The sequence below is a fragment of the Zeus faber genome (assembly GCF_960531495.2).
Source record: "Zeus faber genome assembly, chromosome: 7".
Taxonomy (NCBI): Eukaryota; Metazoa; Chordata; class Actinopteri; order Zeiformes; family Zeidae; genus Zeus; species Zeus faber.
The window spans coordinates 2,092,955-2,114,223 of record NC_137203.1 but is presented as its reverse complement, the minus strand read 5'-3'; the positions used below and the strand labels follow the sequence as shown (position 1 = coordinate 2,114,223).

At 46.4% G+C, this 21,269-nt stretch overlaps 2 protein-coding genes across 2 annotated transcripts in view; both read right to left on the bottom strand.

The window, feature by feature from the left end:
* Positions 1-10,417: 10,417 nt before the first annotated feature.
* LOC307232649 (cilia- and flagella-associated protein 157-like) lies at positions 10,418-14,697 on the bottom strand (the record flags this gene model as incomplete). The annotated part of the gene is made up of 8 exons (XM_080003750.1): positions 10,418-10,592; positions 10,807-10,961; positions 11,298-11,448; positions 11,678-11,808; positions 12,601-12,868; positions 13,425-13,578; positions 13,763-14,034; positions 14,570-14,697. 8 exons carry the CDS (start codon positions 14,695-14,697, stop codon positions 10,418-10,420), a joined length of 1,434 nt encoding a protein of 477 aa, XP_079859876.1.
* A 4,166-nt stretch (positions 14,698-18,863) lies between these two features.
* Positions 18,864-21,269, bottom strand: part of LOC307232646 (cilia- and flagella-associated protein 157-like) — a gene marked incomplete at both ends in the record, with an annotated part of 6,194 nt that continues 3,788 nt past the window's right edge. The window contains 4 exons of the mRNA XM_080003747.1: positions 18,864-19,074; positions 19,169-19,332; positions 19,441-19,591; positions 20,063-20,193. Of these exons, the coding sequence (XP_079859873.1) occupies positions 18,864-19,074; positions 19,169-19,332; positions 19,441-19,591; positions 20,063-20,193 (657 nt within the window). The remainder of the gene's footprint in view (positions 19,075-19,168; positions 19,333-19,440; positions 19,592-20,062; positions 20,194-21,269) is intronic.

The window sequence follows — 21,269 nt, the reverse complement described above, 5'->3', positions numbered from 1 at the left end:
TATTGTTGAAGCAATGGTGCTGCCACATTTTCAAATGGAATTAAAACTAGAAGTAAAAAATGATAGGGAGGTAGAAGGTACTCAGTCTTAAAGCACACAATTTGACACCGGTTCTTTAGAACTCTGACGTTAAACGTCTTTGTGTCGACATGTGTGAAGCTACTGAATGACAGCGATGAACACCGACGTTCCTGGACGTTCCTGTATGGAAATGTAAAGTAATTCTGTTCTATTTGATTCTATTGCTCTCTATTCTATTTTGATAGTAGATGAAGGATGGCCCTTGGTTCTATGACAGTTATGTATCTTAATGTGGTAACAAGCGACCCCATCCAAACCCTCGTCAAAAACAGGCGTTCAACACATCCACCTTCTGGTTGCTCTGGTTGTTGCAGCCTATCCCGCTGGCCAGCGGCTCCAGGGCGTCAACGTCAAGCTGGAGCTGTGTCTTGCGGCTCCGCAGTGACTCGTTCTCCTTCGTCAGAATGCGGCTCCAGAGAACCCGCTGGCTGAGCTGCACCCGCATCTCTGCATTTTCCTGGGTCACCTTCACCGTGGTCTCTGACATGTTGCGCTCCGACGCTTTCAGTAGCTCCTCCGCCACAGCCGCAACATGGGTGTGCATGTCCTTTTTCAGCCTGGAGAGTTAGAGAGTGAGAGGGAGGTAGAGAGAGGGGGGGTAGGGTGTCTGCGGGCCTTAATATAAAACATATCCAATTTCTTTACCTAAAACAAAAGTCTTATTTTTCTATTTTAGGACTATTTTCAGAGGTATACAACTCCTCTTTCCACAAAAAAAGTAACACGTTTTAAAAAATAAGGGGCATTGAGAATTCACAGAATTTTAATTGCATCTGAGGCTAAAACTCAAAGGAATAATAATTAAAATGTCATAAATTCATGAAGTGGTTGTCTCTCAAAAGTCTTACTGACTGTCCGCTGGAAAACATCTGGATGAGGAGAGCTGACCTCACAGCTCACCAAGCAGGCTGAGGCCCAAAAGCCTGTTTCTAGCATAACTGCTCTTAAGTCTGTATATGCCCATTGTAAAACTTTATTGCATATTATTATTATGGGCACTGGTGTGTTCACTGCTTCAAACTACAGAGTGTTTTGCTTGGAGGCTATTTGCAGTATGTATTGACAGACAGCAGAGCAGACGATCCACCGTTACTTAAACATCAGCTCAAATCTGACAGTCTGCTCTGTACGCTGCTTTAGAATCACGGGCAACGGCCAGATGACCAAGTACTGCGGTAGGTTCACTGAAATGGAAAAGAACAGGCAAATAACACTTGGAATGGGAACCCTTCAGCAACCAGATAATCAAAGCAAGATTCAATTCCGACCAATACTGCAAGGTCACTGTTCCGCAATGCTATGACCACAGGCCCGGAGCTGGGCGCCGTGACTGACGGACCGAGAACCACCAGAACCGCCCACCCATGCCTGTGCATTGGGGTGGGTTGTGCGTGTGTGTGTGTGCTTCGGGGGTGTAGGTTTATCTTGTGCATTTTGGGACTGCTTTGCGCATCTCGGTGCCTATGTGGGTTGCTCTGTGGGCTTGGGGTTCTTCTGCAGCTGCGGTGCTTTGGGCTCTGAATGTTCTTGCAGCCGTGGAAGCCTGTGTGGCTGTGGGGCTGAGTGAGCGGCTGTGAAGCCTTTCTGCTGCTCGGAGGCAGCATGACACACACACACACACACACACACACACACACACACACACACACACACACACACACAACACTCCTTCGAGTGAGTTTTTCGGCTCACAAACGGAAGCTAATTACTGAGGACTTAATTTAACTCCTAGGCAAAATAGGCCATGGCATTTGATGTAATTCATATTGAATGTGACTGATTCACACACGAAAACAAGTAACTCATTTAATTCTGTCTCAAATAACTGGGACATAATTAAGTGAATCCTGTGAAAATTCGACTCACAACTGAAGAGTTGAACTGGCTCTTCAGACTCTTGTTCATTGCTCACCAAGTCCTCCCTGGCTTACTAAACCAACTTAATTAAATTGAACAACTCTACTGAGCGACATGCCAAGAACCGAATCTGAAAAAAAGTTGAATTATTAAAAACCCTTCCATTTCTTTGTTGCCATTATCCAAATCGGGGCATTTTTTTGCAGTTATCATAAACATTCCATAAGTTAGTGGCACAAAATTAAAGGCGCACTACTGGTTTACACATGACTTATGGTGACTTATGATAATAATTACACATTCATAACCAGATATGTCAGACAGAGACACCCGTTGAGTAACGCCCTGTTCAGAAAAACATGATATTTCTCGCTGTCCTAGATACATTTCTGAGATCGTGGGAAAAAAGGCTCAAAATTGACGTGAAGCTCATTACTCATAACTCTGTTTTCTTGGCAAAATCACGTGGAAAAACGTCCAAGCCCCGCGTGTGTTTGTGCAAGACGGCGGCTGGATCTCGCCCCTCGATGAGAGTAGGATCATGTAGGGTGGACACGTGCTGAAGATTCCATCATAGCCAATCCCAAAAGTTGCCCTCAGATGGACACTGACTGGGAAGCGATGGAGGTCAAAAAGTGGTGAAGAACAGTGGATTTTGAGCCGAAAAAGACGGGCCTTTAATGGGACCGACAAGCTGTTGCCACAAACATGCTCCAACGGCAGAAGATTGTTGCTGCCTTTTGTCCAACCAGGGACAAAAGGCAGCAACAATCGGTAAACGGAAAGTCATTTCCCAAATTATTTTTAATCTTAAGAAAAACATCAGCAAAGGGGGTCCTATCCTGTCCCACAATGCACCTGTCCCTTTCCAGCACGGCTCTCTTCTCCACGTCGTAGATGGTAGCGCTGTGTACCTTCTTCTGATTGATCAGCTGCTCCTCCAGGGAGGCCAGCTCAGCCATAAGACGCTCCTTCTGCTCCTGAAACACCTCCAGTACAGCAAGCTTCTCCGCTGGAGAGAAGGAAGAGGGAGAGGAGAGAGGAGAGAGAGAGGTAGAGCCAGAGGAGAGAAATGGCTTAGTATGCGTCTCTTCCCGCTGAGCTAAGCAGGGAGTAGAACCCACAACCCTATGTGTCTGGCTAGACCTCCCAGCTCCTCACAGAGGACCACGTTCTCTGAGGTGAGCTTGTCAATCTTCCCCTGGCTCTCCTGGCTGAGCTGGCTGAGCTGTAGCTCCAGAGCTGCTCTCTCATCGTCCTTGTCCTGCTGCAGACACACCAGGCTCTCCGACACACCGTTCACCACGTCCTTCTTCTGCGACAGCGTGCGCTCCAAGTACTCAATGACGTCCGCCATATCTATCTCCAGCGAGTTGTACCGGAAGGTGAAATCCATCTTCTGCACCTCCAGCTCCTCGCATTTGAGCTGGTACCTGCAGAGATGTGTGTGAGGCATACTGAGTGAATGCACTTTGCTTTGCTCATGGTAGTGTATAGTGTTATATAACAACAACTAATTAACAGTTTTTCAGTACTTTGTAATATTCCAGCAGTGTTGGTGGATTTAAAATGACTCAGAAGACAAATATTTCATGACTGTAAATGAATTTGGAGTAGTTTTTTTACAGCAGTGGAAAGCAACAAATACTTATGTGCTTAAGAACTGTACTTAAGTACATTTTTCAAGTTTTGCTTATGTTCAGCTTCTGAAACCTACAACCTTTTCACTACATCTAAAAGCAATATCTATACTTTTCACTCCACTACATTTTTAAGTCGCTTTACAAAAGGGCCAAAGCATTCCACAGATGTAGACAAATGCACAGAGAACAATATGTCATTCTGTACTCATTGTACCGTATAAAAAGAAAATAATAGTGAGTGGGTGGGGTGTGCAGCCACTAACAATTTGCTCTCAGAGGAGAGATGGAGAATTTCTAAAAATAAATGTGCCTCTAGTGTGTCACGGCATTTGGACTTTGGACTTCAATACTTTTATTGACTCTTTCTTCCACCGCTGCAGAAAAGATCATATCAACATATAGAAAGGGTTTTCTACACTTAATCTGCTCATCACAATTCAACCTCTGCAGCTGTTCCTCCAGGTTTTTCATCTGCAGCAGAAAAAACTCATTTTCATCTGTATCCAACCCCCGGGGCTCCACCAACGGTAAGTCCACCGACTTCTTTCCTTTTTTTGGGGGCATTTTGACTGCAAACCTTTGGAGAAGTGCTTGGTAGCAAAGTGTGTGTATGTTTATGTATATGCATGCACACGCATTCAGCGAGAAGGCTTCTTTGTCGTAATCTAAGGGCAGCCGCCCAAACAACTTTATAACAGGAGAGTTGTGACATCACAAAGAAATCACATCACAGCTCGCGTATACCGAGGGACTATGGAGGGAATTCCCCGAATATGTTTCCATGTGTTTCCATGATGACTTGATTTCATTGCCTCACTCTATTTTCCCATAAGAAACCTCTTGGACAAAATAGACTAAAGGTGTAGGTACACTTAAAAAGATGCTGAACAGAAGACGTAAGAACCATAGGAGACCAAAGATGTCCCAGAACACCATTAGCAACATACTCAATGATAACTCAATAAGAACTCAATAGGAACTCAATAAGAACTCAATAAGAACTCAATAAGAACTCAATAAATACTCAATAAGAATTCAATGAGAACTCAATGAGAACCTAATGAGAACTCAATGAGAACTCAATGAGAAATGAATAAGAACTCAATGAGAAATCAATGACAACTCAATAAATACTCAATAAGAACCCAATGAGAACTCAATTAATACCCAATAATAACTCAATGAGAACTCAATAAGAACTCAATGAGAGCTCAATGAGAAATGAATAAGAACTCAATAAGAACTCAATGAGAACTCAATGAGAAATGAATAATAACTCAATGAGAACTCAATTAATACCAATAATAACTCAATGAGAACTCAATGAGAACTCAATGAGAACTCAATGAGAACTCAATGAGAAATGAATAAGAACTCAATGAGAACTCAATGAGAACTCCATAAATACTCAATAAGAACTCAATGAGAACTCAATAAGAACTCAATGAGAACTCAATAAATACCCAATAAGAACTCAATGAGAACTAAATAAGAACTAAATGAGAACTCAATGAGAAATGAATAAGAACTCAATGAGTACTCAATGAGAAATGAACAAGAACTCAATGAGAACTCCATAAATACTCAATACGAACTCAATGAGAACTCAATAAGAACTCAATGAGAACCCAATGAAAACTCAATGAGAACTGAATAAGAACTCAGTGAGAACTCAATGAGAACTCAATGAGAAATGAATAAGAACTCAATGAGAACTCAATGAGAACTCCATAAATACTCAATAAGAACTCAATGAGAACTCAATAAGAACTCAATGAGAACTCAATTAATACCAATGAGAACTCAATGAGAACTCAATGAGAACTCAATGAGAACTCAATGAGATCTCAATGAGAACTCAATGAGAACTCCATAAATACTCAATAAGAACTCAATGAGAACTCAATAAGAACTCAATGAGAACTCAATAAATACCCAATAAGAACTCAATGAGAACTAAATAAGAACTCAATGAGAACTCAATGAGAAATGAATAAGAACTCAATGAGTACTCAATGAGAAATGAACAAGAACTCAATGAGAACTCCATAAATACTCAATACGAACTCAATGAGAACTCAATAAGAACTCAATGAGAACCCAATGAAAACTCAATGAGAACTGAATAAGAACTCAGTGAGAACTCAATGAGAGCTCAATGAGAAATGAATAAGAACTCAATGAGAACTCAATAAGAACTCAATAAGAACTCAGTGAAAACTCAATGAGAACTCAATGAGAAATGAATAAGAACTCAATGAGTACTCAATAAGAACTCAATGAGAACTCAATGAGAACTCAATGAGAACTCAATGAGAACTCAATGAGAACTGAATAAGAACTCAATGAGAACTCAATGATAAATGAATAAGAACTCAATGAGAACTCAATGAGAACTCAATGAGAACTCAATAAGAACTCAATAAGAACTCAATGAGAACTCAATGAGAACTCAATAAATACCCAATAAGAACTCAATGAGAACTCAATAAGAACTCAATGAGAACTCAATAAGAACTCAGTGAGAACTTAATGAGAACTCAATGCGAAATGAATAAGAACTCAATGAGAACTCAATGAGAACTCAATGAGAACTCAATGAGAACTCAATGAGAACTCAATGAGAACTCCATAAATACTCAATGAGAAATGAATAAGAACTCAATGAGAACTCCATAAATACTCAATAAGAACTCAATGAGAACTCAATGAGAAATGAATAAGAACTCAATGAGAACTCCATAAATACTCAATAAGAACTCAATGAGAACTCAATGAGAAATGAATAAAAACTCAATGAGAACTCAATAAGAACTTAATAAGAACTCAATGAGAACTCAATGAGAAATGAATAAGAACTCAATGAGAACTCAATAAGAACTCAATAAGAACTCAATAAGAACTTAATGAGAACTCAATGAGAACTCAATAAATACTCAATAAGAACTCAATGAGAACTCTGCAGTGAAGCACGGACTCGACAGTGAGGAAGTGACAGTGGTTTTGATTTACATAAAGACGGAAACAATAAAATAAAAAATAGTGAAATCAAACTCAATGTCATTGATTGACAGTACCCTTATTCCCTCAAATGGTGGCCGGGGCTATTATTTTCTTCAGCCTCCGTCTGGGTGCCGTGCTCCTCAAAATAAATACATTTAAAATACCCTCACATTATTGTTATGTTTGGGGACACACCTTGACTCAGAGTCTGCCATGTTTACAAATACAATCAGAAGACAGAGATATAGAGATATAAGGCAGAGGTATAATATCCCTCATACCTCATCTCCTCAAATACAACATCCAGAGCATGCTTAATATATTATATAAAACATGCATGTTGACCCGGAAAAAGGAGGAGGATGAATGACCCGAAAGGGAGGTGGAGGTCCGTCCCCTTCCATGATGCATTTGGAGCGATGTCGACACAAGGAGCTCCACCTCCACTTTTTAAACTTACCTCCACCTTTATAGATAAGAGCGACTGACCCAGAGAGGTGCAGGGGAGCGGTCAGAGAGTGCTCTGACCTTGGCCAGCACGGCCGCGGGACCAAACACAGATCTCCCGTCCGGAGGTGAGACAGGTGAGTGCTGTAGCTCCGAATCACGCTCTGAATGGTTGCTCTGCAGAGAGGAACAATCGGCCTCGGTCACACTTGATTTTTATGATTCGATCACGCTGGGACGCGTTAGTTTTCAGGTCTGGACCGTGCCACAGTGTGAGCCTGGGAGGCAGATCCCATCAGGCTACACTGCCATCGTCTTCATGGTGTTGACAGCTTTCTGGCCACAATGAGGACAGATTTGCATACGAACGTTCAGCATGAAATCTGTGTTGGAGAACTATTGGTGATCGATCCCACTACCGCTGGCTGCGCTCTCGGACCCACAACCCCCCTTTCCACGTAATGCATGAAGGGAGCGCTCGCCTCCTCTGAGCTCTCCTCAACAAAAGTAGAACAGAAAGCCTTGTTTTGCACCCGGCAACACTTTATCAGCAATTATTTATATTTTTCCGGGAACATGAAATCCGAACACTGAGTTTGCATTTAAGTGCTAAGTCTGGATGCCAGTTTTTTGTTTTATGTGTGTGGTCGGTGTGTAGCCCAGGCCTTGCACTGTCCATCACATCATGCGTCCTCAACCCGTTGCTACTCCCAGTGCACGCAGGACTGAACAATTGTTCAATTTGGAAGCTCATACCACCAAATTCATTTGAACAGACAATCTGAATTTCTTTTCTATAGATGATGGATGCTGCCTCCCATGGGTATACATCACCACTCACCATTCAGGGACAGGAAGTCCAAAACAACGACAGCAACTGAGCAACAGTTTATTCGCACAGCCTGTGAAGCAACATGGCAACAGCTCCGTGGAGGTTTCCTCACTTGGGTTCTGGTTTAGGGGCGCGAGATGCGAGCAGTATGGCTCCATAAGGCAGCAGCTAGGGGCTGCCAACAGCCGCTGGCGGCTGGGCGGCAGCACTATTCGTCGGCAGCCGGGCGGCGGCTCCAGAAGGCAGAGGCTGGACGGCGGTTCCAGAAGGCAGAGGCTGGACGGCGGTTCCAGAAGGCAGAGGCTGGACGGCGGCTCCAGACACTTTAGAAAAACTGTCTTTCTTCTGGCTCGACCACTTCCTACAGCGTCAATGTAAATAAATGTAGAAAATAGTTTGATCAGAGTTTTGATGATTTCTTAATCTGTGAAACTTGATAGGAGTGTATTTCCTCTAAAATGAACCTGCACACTCTCTAACCCTCCCCTTATGTTTGTCTGATTGTATAAATGATTCTATAGTTTAAAATACACTTATCCAACTGGGACGGACAGACAGACAGATACAGTCGATAGATGGACTGACTGACCTAGAGAGGTGGGATGGATGGCGAGGGCTCTTGGAGAGAGGTCCGACCATGGACAACAAGGCAGAGACGTTGGGGTTCTGCTGCAAAACCAGACCCAGACTCCGACCCAGATCACCTGTCCGGAAGTGAGCCTGGGGAGCGCTGGACAGGGGAGGCGGGTGAGCGCTGGAGCTCCTGACCGGTCTCTGAATTGTTGCTCTGCAGAGAGGTTAGCTAGTTAGTAGGTTAGTTCCTCCCGTTCCTTCGTAATAGCATCGATATATTTTTTTTTCATTAGAAAAAAGTTAAGATCAACCATATATTTGTACTTACAATATAGTTTAAATATTATGATATTTGGTTAAGGTCTGCAATATATAGAAAATATATAATTTATAATATTTTCATCTTCCATCAGAGCCAATCCCAAAAGTTGCCTCCGAATAGACACTGACTGGGAAGCGATGGAGTGAAGTGGTGAAGAACAGTGGATTTTGAGTCGAAAAAGACGGGACCGACAAGCTGTAGCCAAAAACATGCTCCAAAGGCCTACTATAATATATCTATATCTATCCAGCGTTCCTCAACATGCAAAACAAGCCAATTACATTTAACCGCAGGAGTGACCCTCATAAACCCGACCCAATGAAAGGGCCTGTTCAGCTGGAAGCCAGAGAACGTCTCTGCACGATCGATTGAAATTAAACCAAAATTCTAAAAACTGTTTTGTAGACTGTGACATCATAACCATATTTTTAATGCCAATAAACACGATGAATTGAGGTTTGCAGGTGAGGGCTCTACCTGCCGGGTGCGGGTCTTGGCCTGTTTGGGTCGCAGACCAGGTCGGTCCCAGCGACGCCTGATCCCAGCTGAGAGGCCTCGTCGAGAAGAACCACCAGAAGCTGCTGCATCAGGTTCCTGCAGGCCGGTGTGTCCTCAGGGGCCTCCTGGACAACAAGTGTGGTAAATGAATGCCCTCATACAGTAACATCCAGGATCTGAAGCTAAATCCCTTGTGCTGATCATCAGGGGAAAACACACGTGGAACCAAGTAAATAAAAACACCATCCCAAGGATGAAAGGAGAGAAGCTCGGGCGGTGCAGTCAGAGCTCCCCGGAAACCACCTCCGAACGGCTGCCAGGTGCTGGCACCACCTCAAGTGCCCCTTGTGGTGGTTCGCTGATGTTTCATTGGTCATCCGCTACACCTCCAGAAGGATCCACAGTGAACCAACCCATCCATACCCACGTCATTTCTACTCCGTGTAAACACGCACAGTGTGAATCGTTCACCACCACCGGCACTGAACACACATGCCCAGCAGCTCCACCCATCACTAACTACCACCACCAGTAATAAACGGGCCCGACCAGTCTAACCCGCTGGCGCTGACGGGGCTCAGCGTCACTGTTTTCATACAGGAATCCTTGGTGGCTACGTCCGCCCTCAAATATCATCAGGAGCATGGAGTTTCCTCCTCACCTGATCTGTCTTCTCCTCCTCCACAGCCCCCACCTCCACACCCTCTTCTCAGCTGTTTGAGCTCAATCCTCACGAGCTGAGGTCAGTGAGGCTTTTGTTAAGCTGTTTATAACCATTATTTATATTCAATTAATATATTTGTGAATTTGGTGTGTAGCCCCTACTCTGTACTTCATGTCACTGAGCTGCTGCAGTGCCGGAATTTCCCCCGTGGGATCAATAAAGTACTGTTTTGTCTTATTTTCTGAACTAAAAATTCCCTTTGACCCAAAAGCATCCCAGGGAGGATTTCTGGGCACCCCATAGTCAAACAGTCCCCAGACAATGGGAAGCTGTCAGTCTCGAACGCTCGCTGGCGCCTCCTGTCCTGGGGAGGTCCGGACCCAACCGTCCTGGGGAGGTCCGGACCCACCCGTCCTGGGGAGGTCTGGACCCCCCTGTCCTGGGGAGGTCTGGACCCCCCCCTGTCCTGGTGGTCCTGGCTCCACGTCCTGGACAGGTCACGGCTGTGCACCGCTTCTTACCGCCAGCTCCTGCAGGAGGGTAGCGACGGCTTCCTGCCGGATTCTCTCCAGCTGACTCTTCCTCTTCCTCTCCTCCTTGAGCTCGGCCCCCAGACGCTCCTCCTCCACGACTCTTCTCCTGGACTCGTCGGCCACTTTACCGTAACCCAGTCTGCCAACACCGCCGTGACATGAAGACAATGACAACAAATAAAGTGCAACCAACGTCAGCACAGTAACATATGCTGTACAGCAAAATCAAGTGTAAGCAGTGGAACCAATCGCTGACTCCTGTGAACAGGGGAATAAACTAAGCAGAAAACCAACACAACAATGCATTGGATTTGGTTTCCAGCAGAAGTCAGGTTTTCAGGTGAGGGCTTCACCTGCTGGGTGGGGGTCTCCGTCCGGTCGGGTCGCAGGGGAGGTCGGTCGCAGCGGGGCCCGATCCCAGCTGATTGTCTCCCTCCAGAATAAGCAGAAGCTTCTGCATCATGTTCCCACCGACCGGTGTGTTCTGCTCCGTCTTCTCAGGGCCCTCCTGGAGGACCGGCGTTGAAAACTAATGTACAATGGAGGAATCAGCTGTAATCATCAAAACAAAATGTCACAGCTTCTGGGGTAAACATTCGGGTCCAAACTCAAATGTTTATCATCAGAATTATAGCCACATTCAACTGTAATGGAATTCTGTCTTCTCATTGAATTTGTCTTTGTTGTTGGATTGCACATCTCTCCATTTTTCTAATTTCAGTTTAGGATTCATCAATATGTTCTTTCTTGAATTTGTTCTTTAGGAACAAATCCAGAATGTTCTCAGACCCCTCCTCCTTTGCCTCAGAACGCGCCCTCCACGCCTGTCTTGGCTGCTTCTCACCTCCAGCTCCTGCAGGAGGACGGAGGCTGCTTCCTGCAGGATTCTCTCCAACCGACTCCTCCTAATCCGCTCCTCCTTGAGCTCCAACTCCAGATGCTCTTCCTCTGCCACTCTTCTCCTGCAGTCCTCCGTCACATTGCCGTGATCCCGTCTGCCGACAATGGAACGTAGGACACGAGAATGAGCAGCAGAACCTGCAACCACGTGGGATAGCAGTCCGGAGCAGAATTAATGTTATTTTTGTGACGTGTGTGTTGTTAGAGACTGTTTGATCCTAATGTGTTTCATTCTGTGCGAGGGTTAATTCTGTAGTCTAATTATGACTTATTGAAAATTAAAACAAAATGACTGGAAAGTGAGACAGGAGGGCAGAGAGTGACCTGAGTGCGTCCATCTCAGCCTGTAGCAGCGTGTGTTGGGTCTGCAGCTGCTGGTGTCCCTGCAGGGTGGAGCTGTGGCTGACCAGCTCGGACTGCAGCTCCCTGCACTTCTCCATGAGCTGCTGCACCACCTGGTGGCGGGTGGAGACGAGGGTAAGACAACAGCCTGCATTGTGTCATCTGTCAGCCAGAACAGTGGCTCAAGGTAGGGCCCGGGGACCCACAGTGGGTCCACCAACACCAGGCTACATCAGCATGAAGATTCAGGTCTTGACCGTTTAAAGGACGTCACAGGTGTCAAACTGAGTTTCATGACGTGAGACGCGTTTCATCTGACTGACCTGAGGACAGCTCACCCTTTAAGATTTATATCCTCTGTATTTTGGGGTTTCTAACTTTTAATGATATGACGTCAAAAACCTACGTCTGAATTATCTCCTGGTCCCGCTGACGGATACAGTAAGGTCACGTGTACAAATAGTGCCATCTTTTGTATTTGTTAAAGCAATGGTGTTTCCAACTTTTCAAATGAAATTAACAATAGAGGTCAAATAAACATTTCAAGGTACAAACATTTGAAGACGCCTAATTTGACACTAGGTACCGTTTTTTTTGTTTTTTCGAACTAAGACAAACAGTTTTGTGTCGACGTGTGTGAGGTCACTGAATGACAGTAACTAAGAATACAAACTGTATGGATATGTAAAGTTATTAAATTCTGAAAGCAGGTGATCGTTGGTTCTCTGCAGTGGAAGCTGGTGCTGGTGTTGGAGGGGAGGGCAAAACGAAAGTGGAAAACCTGTAAAGTCAAAATTAATCTGTTCTATTGCGATGCTGAAGATGAAGGAGGGTTGGTGACGCCTTATCTTCAACGTCATGTTGAACCCTCATGTTAAACCCACGGAGGGGTTCAACGCACGGACCTTGCGGTTGCTCTGGTTCTTGCGACCCATGCCCCTGGCCAGGGGCTCCAGGACCTCGATGTCCAGCCCTAGCTGTTTCTGGCGGCTCCGCAGCGCCTCGTTGTCCTCCGTCAGCACGCGGCTCCGTGTCATCATGCAGCCGAGCTGCATCCGCATGTCGGCGTTCTCCTGGGTCACCCTCACCGTGGTCTCGGACATGTTGCGCTCCGACGCCAGCCGCAGCTCCTCCGCCACCTCCGCAATGTGGCCGTGCATGTCCTTCTTCAGCCTGGGGGGAGGGAGGGGGAGAGGGGGAGGCAAAACTATGAGGAATCCCTTCGCTAAACTTTTGCACCAGAGCGACGCAACATCTGAAATGAAAGAACGCACGTACTCTCCCCCACACATGAGGGAATGCATTAGTCGCCGTGGTAACCTAGTTGGCATATTTTCGAGCTCGCTCTGAGCAAAGCCAGGAGTGCCTTCTGTGGGCCGTCGACTGGTCTACAGCCTCAAGACCAAGACCAGGCTCTACAACAGCAACGTGAGGTGGCTGCTTCCCTATGGCTAAGAGAGGGTCATTAGCAACAAAACAAATGAGGGTGGTGCCTCCACGGGACCCAATAACCTCTGGCCAAACATCTGTACAAGGTCCCCGGCTGGAAGCACATTGCAAAGACAGAAACATGGTTATTTTACTAATACAACCTTTAATTCTATTATTTTAACACTACCTACATCTAATCAGAAAGAAAGCCATCCCGTCTTTGAACCTTGACATATTAGGCAAATGTGAGGCCATCTAATGCAGTAGGGGTACAGGGGGTCTCAGTCCCACAATGCACCTGTTCTTGTACAGCTCAGCTTTGTTCTCCAGGTCGTCGACGGCAGCGTTGTGGTCTACCTTCTGATTGGCCAGCTGCTCCTCCAGTGCAACAAGGTTAGACGTAAGCCGCTCCTTCTGCTCCTGAAACACCTCCAGGGCAGCGAGCTTCTCCGCTGGAGACGAGGAGGAGGAGGACGAGCAAGGAAGAGCCAGAGGAGAGCAATGACGCAGTTAGTGCCTCGCTAACTCGCAACTGAGCTCGCAGAGCTCAGTTGTTGTTCAGACGACCGAGCGCCGTGAGGAACCCCTGACCCCGGCAGTGTTAGTGCCTTGCTCTCCCGGATCCCAGATCCTCACCGAGCGCCACGTTCTCCAGGGAGAGCTTGTGGATCTGCACCTGGCTCTCCTGGTCGAGCTCCCTGAGCCGAAGCTCCAGAGCTTCTCTCTCCAGGTCCTTGTCCTGCTGCAGACGCCACAGGGTCTCCGTCAGGCCGTCCAACTCCTCCTCCTTCTGCGACAGCGAGCGCTTCAGGTACTCAATCCTGTCTCTCTTCTCCGTCTCCAGCGTGGTGTACCGCGAGGTGAAGTCCATCTGCTGCATCTCCAGCACGTCGCATTTTTGCCGGTACCTGCAGAGAGGTGCGTGAGGCGTGCGTGGAGAGTGGAAACAGAGTGACACGCCCACGCTGCTTGATAGTGTGTTCATAGGTTTATAACGCTTCACAACCGTGTTGGTGTATTTAAAATGACTGAAAAAAAAACACTTTCAACTGAAAAATCCATCCAACTGCAAAAACTAATTTGGATCGATCAAATTTCTCATCAGTGATTGATTAGGTCCATATTCTTATTCATTTCTACAACCTTTAGTATACCTTTTTGTAAAAAAAACACTAAGATCTGCACTCATGGAAAGTGTACAAATGTACGGTAGTGCTTTATGAAGCATTATAGGCTGTTATATGATGGCACTGATGTAATTAAATACTTTTCCGTACTTTCACTTTTACTAGTCAGGGTATTTATATTTTTACTTCAGTAAAAGGAAGTACTCAGATATTTCTTTGACCACTGTAGAAAATACATTTATTCAATGTTCATGTTAATGAATGCTGATAATAACAAGATAGCAACATCTTTCTACACTTAATCTGCTCATCGGACTTCAACCTCTGCAGCTGATCCTCCAGGTTTCCGATCTTCAGAATAAAAAGCTGCTTTTCATCTCTCCTGTTGCCCTGGAGCCCCAGTGAATTGGATTTCTTCCCTTTCTTTTCTTTTTTGGGGGCCATTTTGAGCCTTTGGAGAAGCGCTCGGTAAACATGTGTGTATGAATGTGTGCGCATGTGGCTTCTTCTTTGGCGTAAAGGGACGGCAGCCTCCACATGCAAAGCTTTATAGGGAGGGCTGTGACATCACAAGGGCATCACGTGGCGATGCCCCTGTTTGCCGTATCCAGTGGACAGCCAGACTACAGGGATGAAGAGCATCAGCGACTTGCACCAGCACTGAGTTCTGCTGGGTTGTTTTCGGTCACGTTGTCTCTATGAGCGGATCAGCGGTGAAGCGTCGGCTGCAGACCTTGGTGTGAGAGGAGACGCTGAGATGATCCCGGCATATGTTTACCGGCCACTGTGTTCTCAGGTCGGGATGAGTCGGGTTGCCATGGAGACGTAGAATGCCGTTAAACTTGGACGCCGCCGGTCAAAGTGGGACACAGCAGTGTCCAGAGAATCTCTTCTCCTGTTTTAGAAAAATGTTCTGTCGTGAACATTGTTCTGCGTAAACATGATGAAATTGCCTCAACTTTCACTCTTGATCGCTCGAAGTAAACAAAGGGACCGGAAAGGAGTGAGCCATTTCAAAATCCAGGGAGAGCCAAAGTAATCCAATCCAAAGTACGTCCCGAAGCCTCGGGCGTGTACGTCTAATGTCTATTCCCCTGATATGTTCACCTATCGTTCAATGAAGGTGGGAGTTCTTTGTCAGACTCTATTTTCAAGTTCAAGAGATTATTTGTAACGAAACCACTCTGGCAAAATGTCTGCACAAAAAGTGGAATAAATTGATGGACAGACAGACGGACAGACAGACAGATGGATGGATGGATGATAGATAGACAGACAGACAGATAGAAACATATCTCTCACTCAAGATCCCTTCAGGAGCAAATACAGTGACATACATTGAAAAATAGAATTTCATATATAAGAACAAAATATATAAAGAAATTCTGGAATAAAATGCATGACAATAAATAAACAAATCTCTCTAAAAACCTCTTCTTCATAATATCCACGATCATGCAACACATGCAGCATTTATTTATTCTTTGAATGAAATCATTTCATATTTTACTAAACCTGGAACATGCCTTGCACACAGGCATTAAGAAGACCACCTTGGATGAGGAACATGGATTTCTAATTGCACATGTGCATTATTAAACCATATTAACTTGGATTATACTTTCTCTGGACATTATAATATTCGTGCTGGATTATTTCTTGCCCATGGATATTTATAATTACATGAGGACTATAATGCCTGCAGCGCTGGATCTACTCTTGATATTGTTCTGAGAAAATTCTCAGAGTTCTGAAGCCTAAAACTATCTGTGTGTGTGTGTGTGTGTGTGTGTGTGTGTGTGTGTGTGTGTGTGTGTGTGTGTGTGTGTGTGTGTGTGTGTGTGTGGTGTGTATGTGGTGTGGTGTGGTGTGGTGTGTGTGTGTACGTGTGTGTGTGTGTGTGTGTGTGTGTGTGTGTGTGTGTGGTGTGTATGTGTGTGTGTGTGTGTGTGTGTGGTGTGTATGTGTGTGTGTGTGTGTACGTGTGTGTGTGTGTGTGTGTGTGTGTGTGTGGTGTGTATGTGTGTGTGTGTGTGTGTGTGTGTGGTGTGGTGTGGTGTGTGTGTGTGTGTGTGTGTGTGTGTGTGTGTGTGGTGTGTATGTGTGTGTGTGTGTGTGTGGTGTGTATGTGCTGGTGTGTATGTGTGTGTGGTGTGGTGTGGTGTGTGTGTGTACGTGTGTGTGTGTGTGTGTGTGTGTATGTGTGTGTCGTGTGTATGTGTGTGTGTGTGTGGTGTGTGTGTGTGTGTGTGTGTGTGGTGTGGTGTGTGGTTTGTGTGTGTGTGTGTGTATGATGCAGACAGTAGAATTACTGTCGATGCAACTTCTTCATAAAATAAAAAAAAATAAAAACATCAACCCAGCGTACGCTCTATCACATTTTAGGAAAGAAGAGGAAATTCCTCCGCTGACTTCAAGACTAAGTAATGAGAACCTTCATAGAAATGTAATGCTATGTAATAAAAGTCATACGTTCCCAAAAAATAATATTCAAGTAAAGATAAATGCTTGATAAATGTACTTCTGTACAGTGCTCAAGTAAATGTACTTTGTTAGCGTCTACCACTGTCAGTCATCCAGGCAGCTTGACTGCGTTGAGGGCGCGGTGCCTCCAGTCGGCGTCGTGAACTGATTGTATCCACCATCCTACGACGCTCACATGGAGCAGGTGCAGGGAGACAGACAGGCAGCGCAGCGGCTGCAGGGAGACAGACAGGCAGCGCAGCGGGTGCAGGGAGACAGACAGGCAGCGCAGCGGGTGCAGGGCCACCACAATGCCTCTGAGCAAAAGAAGTGACAGAAAGTACTAGTACCATCCATCCATCCATCCATCCACCAATCCATCATCCATCCATCCATCATCCACCAATCGATCCATCCACCCACCCATCCATCTATCATTCACCCATCCACCAATCCATCACCCATCCATCCATCCATCATCCACCCATTCATCCATCCATCCATCCATCATCCATCCATCGTCCATCCATTATCCATCCACCCACCCACCCACCCATCCATCCATCCATCATCAACCTATCCATCCATCCATCCATCCATCCATCCATCTCAGAAGCTATTTCTCCATCACTATCTAAAGTAAGAGTTTTGTGGAGTTTGAAGGGGGGCATGGCTGCCTCACGCTGGCCCTCCCCTCCACCAGGAGACGCACACTGCACATGAAGACTGCTTGTGCCTTGGCAGGGAAAACACCCGGTCTCTGCACAAGCTGTTACAACGACAATCACAGTGTTTACTGAGTGAATCCTGAACTCCCATCTGAACTGTTGTCGTGAGGTGTTGGAAGGGCAGGGTGACGGTGCTAAGACGTGACGGCGCTTCATGCGGACTCAACCTGCATAAAGCCCAAACGTCAGTGTGATGGAGCTGTGACTGTCTGAAAAAAAACAAAACATTCCTCATCAAAATAAAAGAAAAACATTGGTCCAAACAGGAAACAGTGGAAGATTTTCTTCTTCTAGAGAAAGTAACTTTGCATGAACATTCAATACATTTCAGTGTTAGTGCATCATTTTGCCCACCTCCAAAATTGAGACGCCTGTTCCGCCCCTCCCAATCAGCATTGTGACATCATAGCATTGTGATGTCAGTGTGATGACGGAACACAGGCGTACAAAACCAGAGACACATGAGACAGTCAGACCACGCCCGACTGGGCTCGCGTCTTCTTCCGTCCACCTTGTCGGCGGTGCTCTCGAGGAAGCGCAACCTGTGAGTTTGTACGTGTTCCTGGTGTATTCACACGGTGCAGGGTTGAGACCCATCTTTAACCTGCGTGCTTCCAAAGGCTTCCACTTACACACCGTTCGCATCAAAGAGACCTAAAGTCAGCTCCTGTCTCAGGTACTTTTTTGGGAGTGTACAAAGCCATGTGGGTCTCCACGTGGCGAGGGCAGAACTCCTCACTAGTCTTGTCGTTTTTTCACTTTGGACCAAGTTCATCCAACTGACCTGAACCAATCACAGAAAGGGTCAGCTCACGGCGCAGACACGGACTCAGCCCCATGACGTCAGGCGGGCGCCTCCCACGGCGCCGTCCGTGCAGAGCAGCGCCAGGCCCTGCGGCAAGCCCCCAGGGGGGGGACCACTCTGTTGCCCAGATTCAACCAGGCACAGACATGCCAAGTGGAAGCATAGCATCCCCAATGACCACGTCAGCACTGTACAAGCCTGACCAGTGACTTCATGCCGCCACCAGTACCATACGGGTCTGGAGGGGGCATCTCCTTACCTGATAACGCACATCGAGACAAGTGGATTCATGTGGACAGTAACATGAAGTGAAGAACATCCAGTCAGTACATCATCAAGTACTCAACAGACACACCCGTTTAAACAAAACAAACAGCAATGCTGCAGTGTTGTGTCATTCTGGAATATTGTCTAAAAGTCATATTTTTAGGATGATAAACGCACAATTTCTGAATCGGAATCAATATTTTCTAGGGAGCATCAATGCTGCCACCCAGTGGTGAAGATCAGCGCTCACCATGGAGGGAAGAAGTCCAAAACAACGACGTCAACTGAGTGACATTTTATTAGCTCGGCCTGGAGAGCAACACGGTAGCCTCGCCGTGGAGGTTCCTTCACTTGGCGTCAGGTTTGGGGGAGCGGGGTGGGCGCGGCGGGGCTCCAGAAGGCGGCGGCGGCGGCCGGGCAAGGCCCAGGCGAGCAGTCCCGGTGAGCGCTGCGACCTTGGACGGCATGGCGGCAGTGTTGGCTTTCTGCAGCGGGACCAGACCCAGATCCCCCGTCTGGAGGGGCGACAGGTGAGTGCCGGAACTCTGAATCGCTGCTCTGCACAGGGCAACATATTTTCGTCACTTTGTGAAATTATATACACTTGCATTGACTCCAAGGTGAGGGAGGGCTTTCCAGGTTCGGGCTTTACCTGCCGGGTGCGGGTCTCTGTCTGTTTGGAGTGCAGACCAGGTCGGTCCCGGCGAGGCCCGGTCGCAGCTGAGAGCCTCCGTCCAGAAGAAGCAGAAGCTGCTGCATCAAGTTCCTGCGGACCGGCGTGTCGTCCTCCTCCTCCTCGGGGCCTTTAGGGCCCTCCTGGAGGAGTAGTGTGGAACGTGAATGGGCTAGTACGGCAACACCCGGGCTCTGATGATAAATCCCATGTGGTGAGGGTCAGGGGACGCACTGTCCCAGCTGTCTCACCTCCAGCTCCTGTTGGAGGGTGAAGGCCGCCTCCTGCAGCGTTCTCTCCAGCTGACTCCTCCTCTCCCTCTCCTCCTTCAGCTCCACCACCAGGCGCTCTTCCTCTGCGGCGCTTCTCCTGCACTCCTCCCTGACCTGGCCATGATCCCGTCTGACAAACAATACCGTCCAACCCCATAAGACTAAACAGTGGAATGAACTGCACAGGGCAGCACTGGGAGCAGCCCGGTGTAAGCACGGCCCGCTACGGTGGAGGAATTCTTACTCCAGGGCATCTCAACCCAAGTTGCTTTGAAACATTCTGCTGCAAAATTACAATATTGTTTGCTATATTTTATTTTATATTATATTTGTGGGACAGATAAAAGACCGCTGCAAAAACATCAGTGGCATCAGATTTTAGCTGCTCTTAATTCCCAATTTAAAGACTCCCAAGTTTCAGGGAACATGAATTTGGACGACAGTCTTGCGCAGAATTAATTTTATTTTCTTGATCTATGTGTATTGTGAGACATTATTATGTGTTCTATTCTGTGCAAGGGTTAATTCTGTAGTCTAATTATGACTTCTTGAAAATTAAAACAAAATGACTGGAAAGTGAGACAGGAGGGCAGAGAGTGACCTGAGTGCGTCCATCTCAGCCTGTAGCAGGGTGTGTTGGGTCTGCAGCTGCTGGTGTCCCTGCAGGGTGGAGCTGTGGCTGACCAGCTCTGACTGCAGCTGCCTGCACTTCTCTGTGAGCTGCTGCGCCACCTGGTGGCGGGTGGAGACAAGGGTAAGACAACAGCCAGAACAGTGGTTCTCAACGTATGGCCCGGGGACCTGCTTGAACAGTTGCATTTACTGGATGATTTCCCAATGAAAAACACGTTTAACAACAATTATTTAAAGTGGCGATCCACAAGATTATTCTGTTAAAAAAATCTCAAATTTGGCTGGTACCTTTACAGAACAGACATTCAAGATTCAAAAGTTTTCGTCACATACTGTACATATACATACTTTCATACATATATGCAGTGAAATGTCAACGCAACACACCCAGTGATTACACACAATATGTCGTAGACTGAACACAGTAGCTACCTAGAAAAGAATTTCTACTTGACCAACCAACTGATTCCTTAAACGTAATGCAGTAAGTCGAATACTATAGAATAAAATAAAAATATATAGAAGAAAATAAAATAAAATAAGAACTCAAGGGTATTGCAGGGTGGGGGTACAGAAAAGATAAAGGGAATAGGCTTATGTATATGGGATGGACTATTTATGTATATACAGATATGTGCATTAAAGTGGCATGTGAATAAAGTGAGGCAGTGTTTGTAAGATATACAGCACAGTTTACAACAGTACGGCGCAGCAATACGATAACACCGAACAACCCAGAACAGTGACACAGTATGCGGTACAGTATGCTACATACAGTACAGAAGGTAGTGGAGCCTATGTGTATGTCTCAGTGAGGACCCCTGGTGAGGTCAGCATTGACAGTTCTTATGGCTTGCAGGAAAAAACTCCGTCTCAGTCTCTCTGTTCTCGCTGTGTGACTGCGGAGGCTCTTGCTCGACCGCAGCAGCTGGAACAGTCCGTTGTTGGGGTGGTGAGGATCCTTCATGATCCTGCAGCTCTGCTACTACACCTCCTGGTGTATAAGTCCTGCAGGGAGGGGAGGGTAGTTCCAGTGGTACGTTCAGCTCAACGCACCACCCTCTGCAGGGCCCGTCTGTCCTGAGCAGTGCAGTTCCCAAAGCAGGCAGTGATGGTGCCTGTCAGGATGCTCTCCACTGCTCCACAGTAAAAGGACTTGAGGATCCTCACCTAGA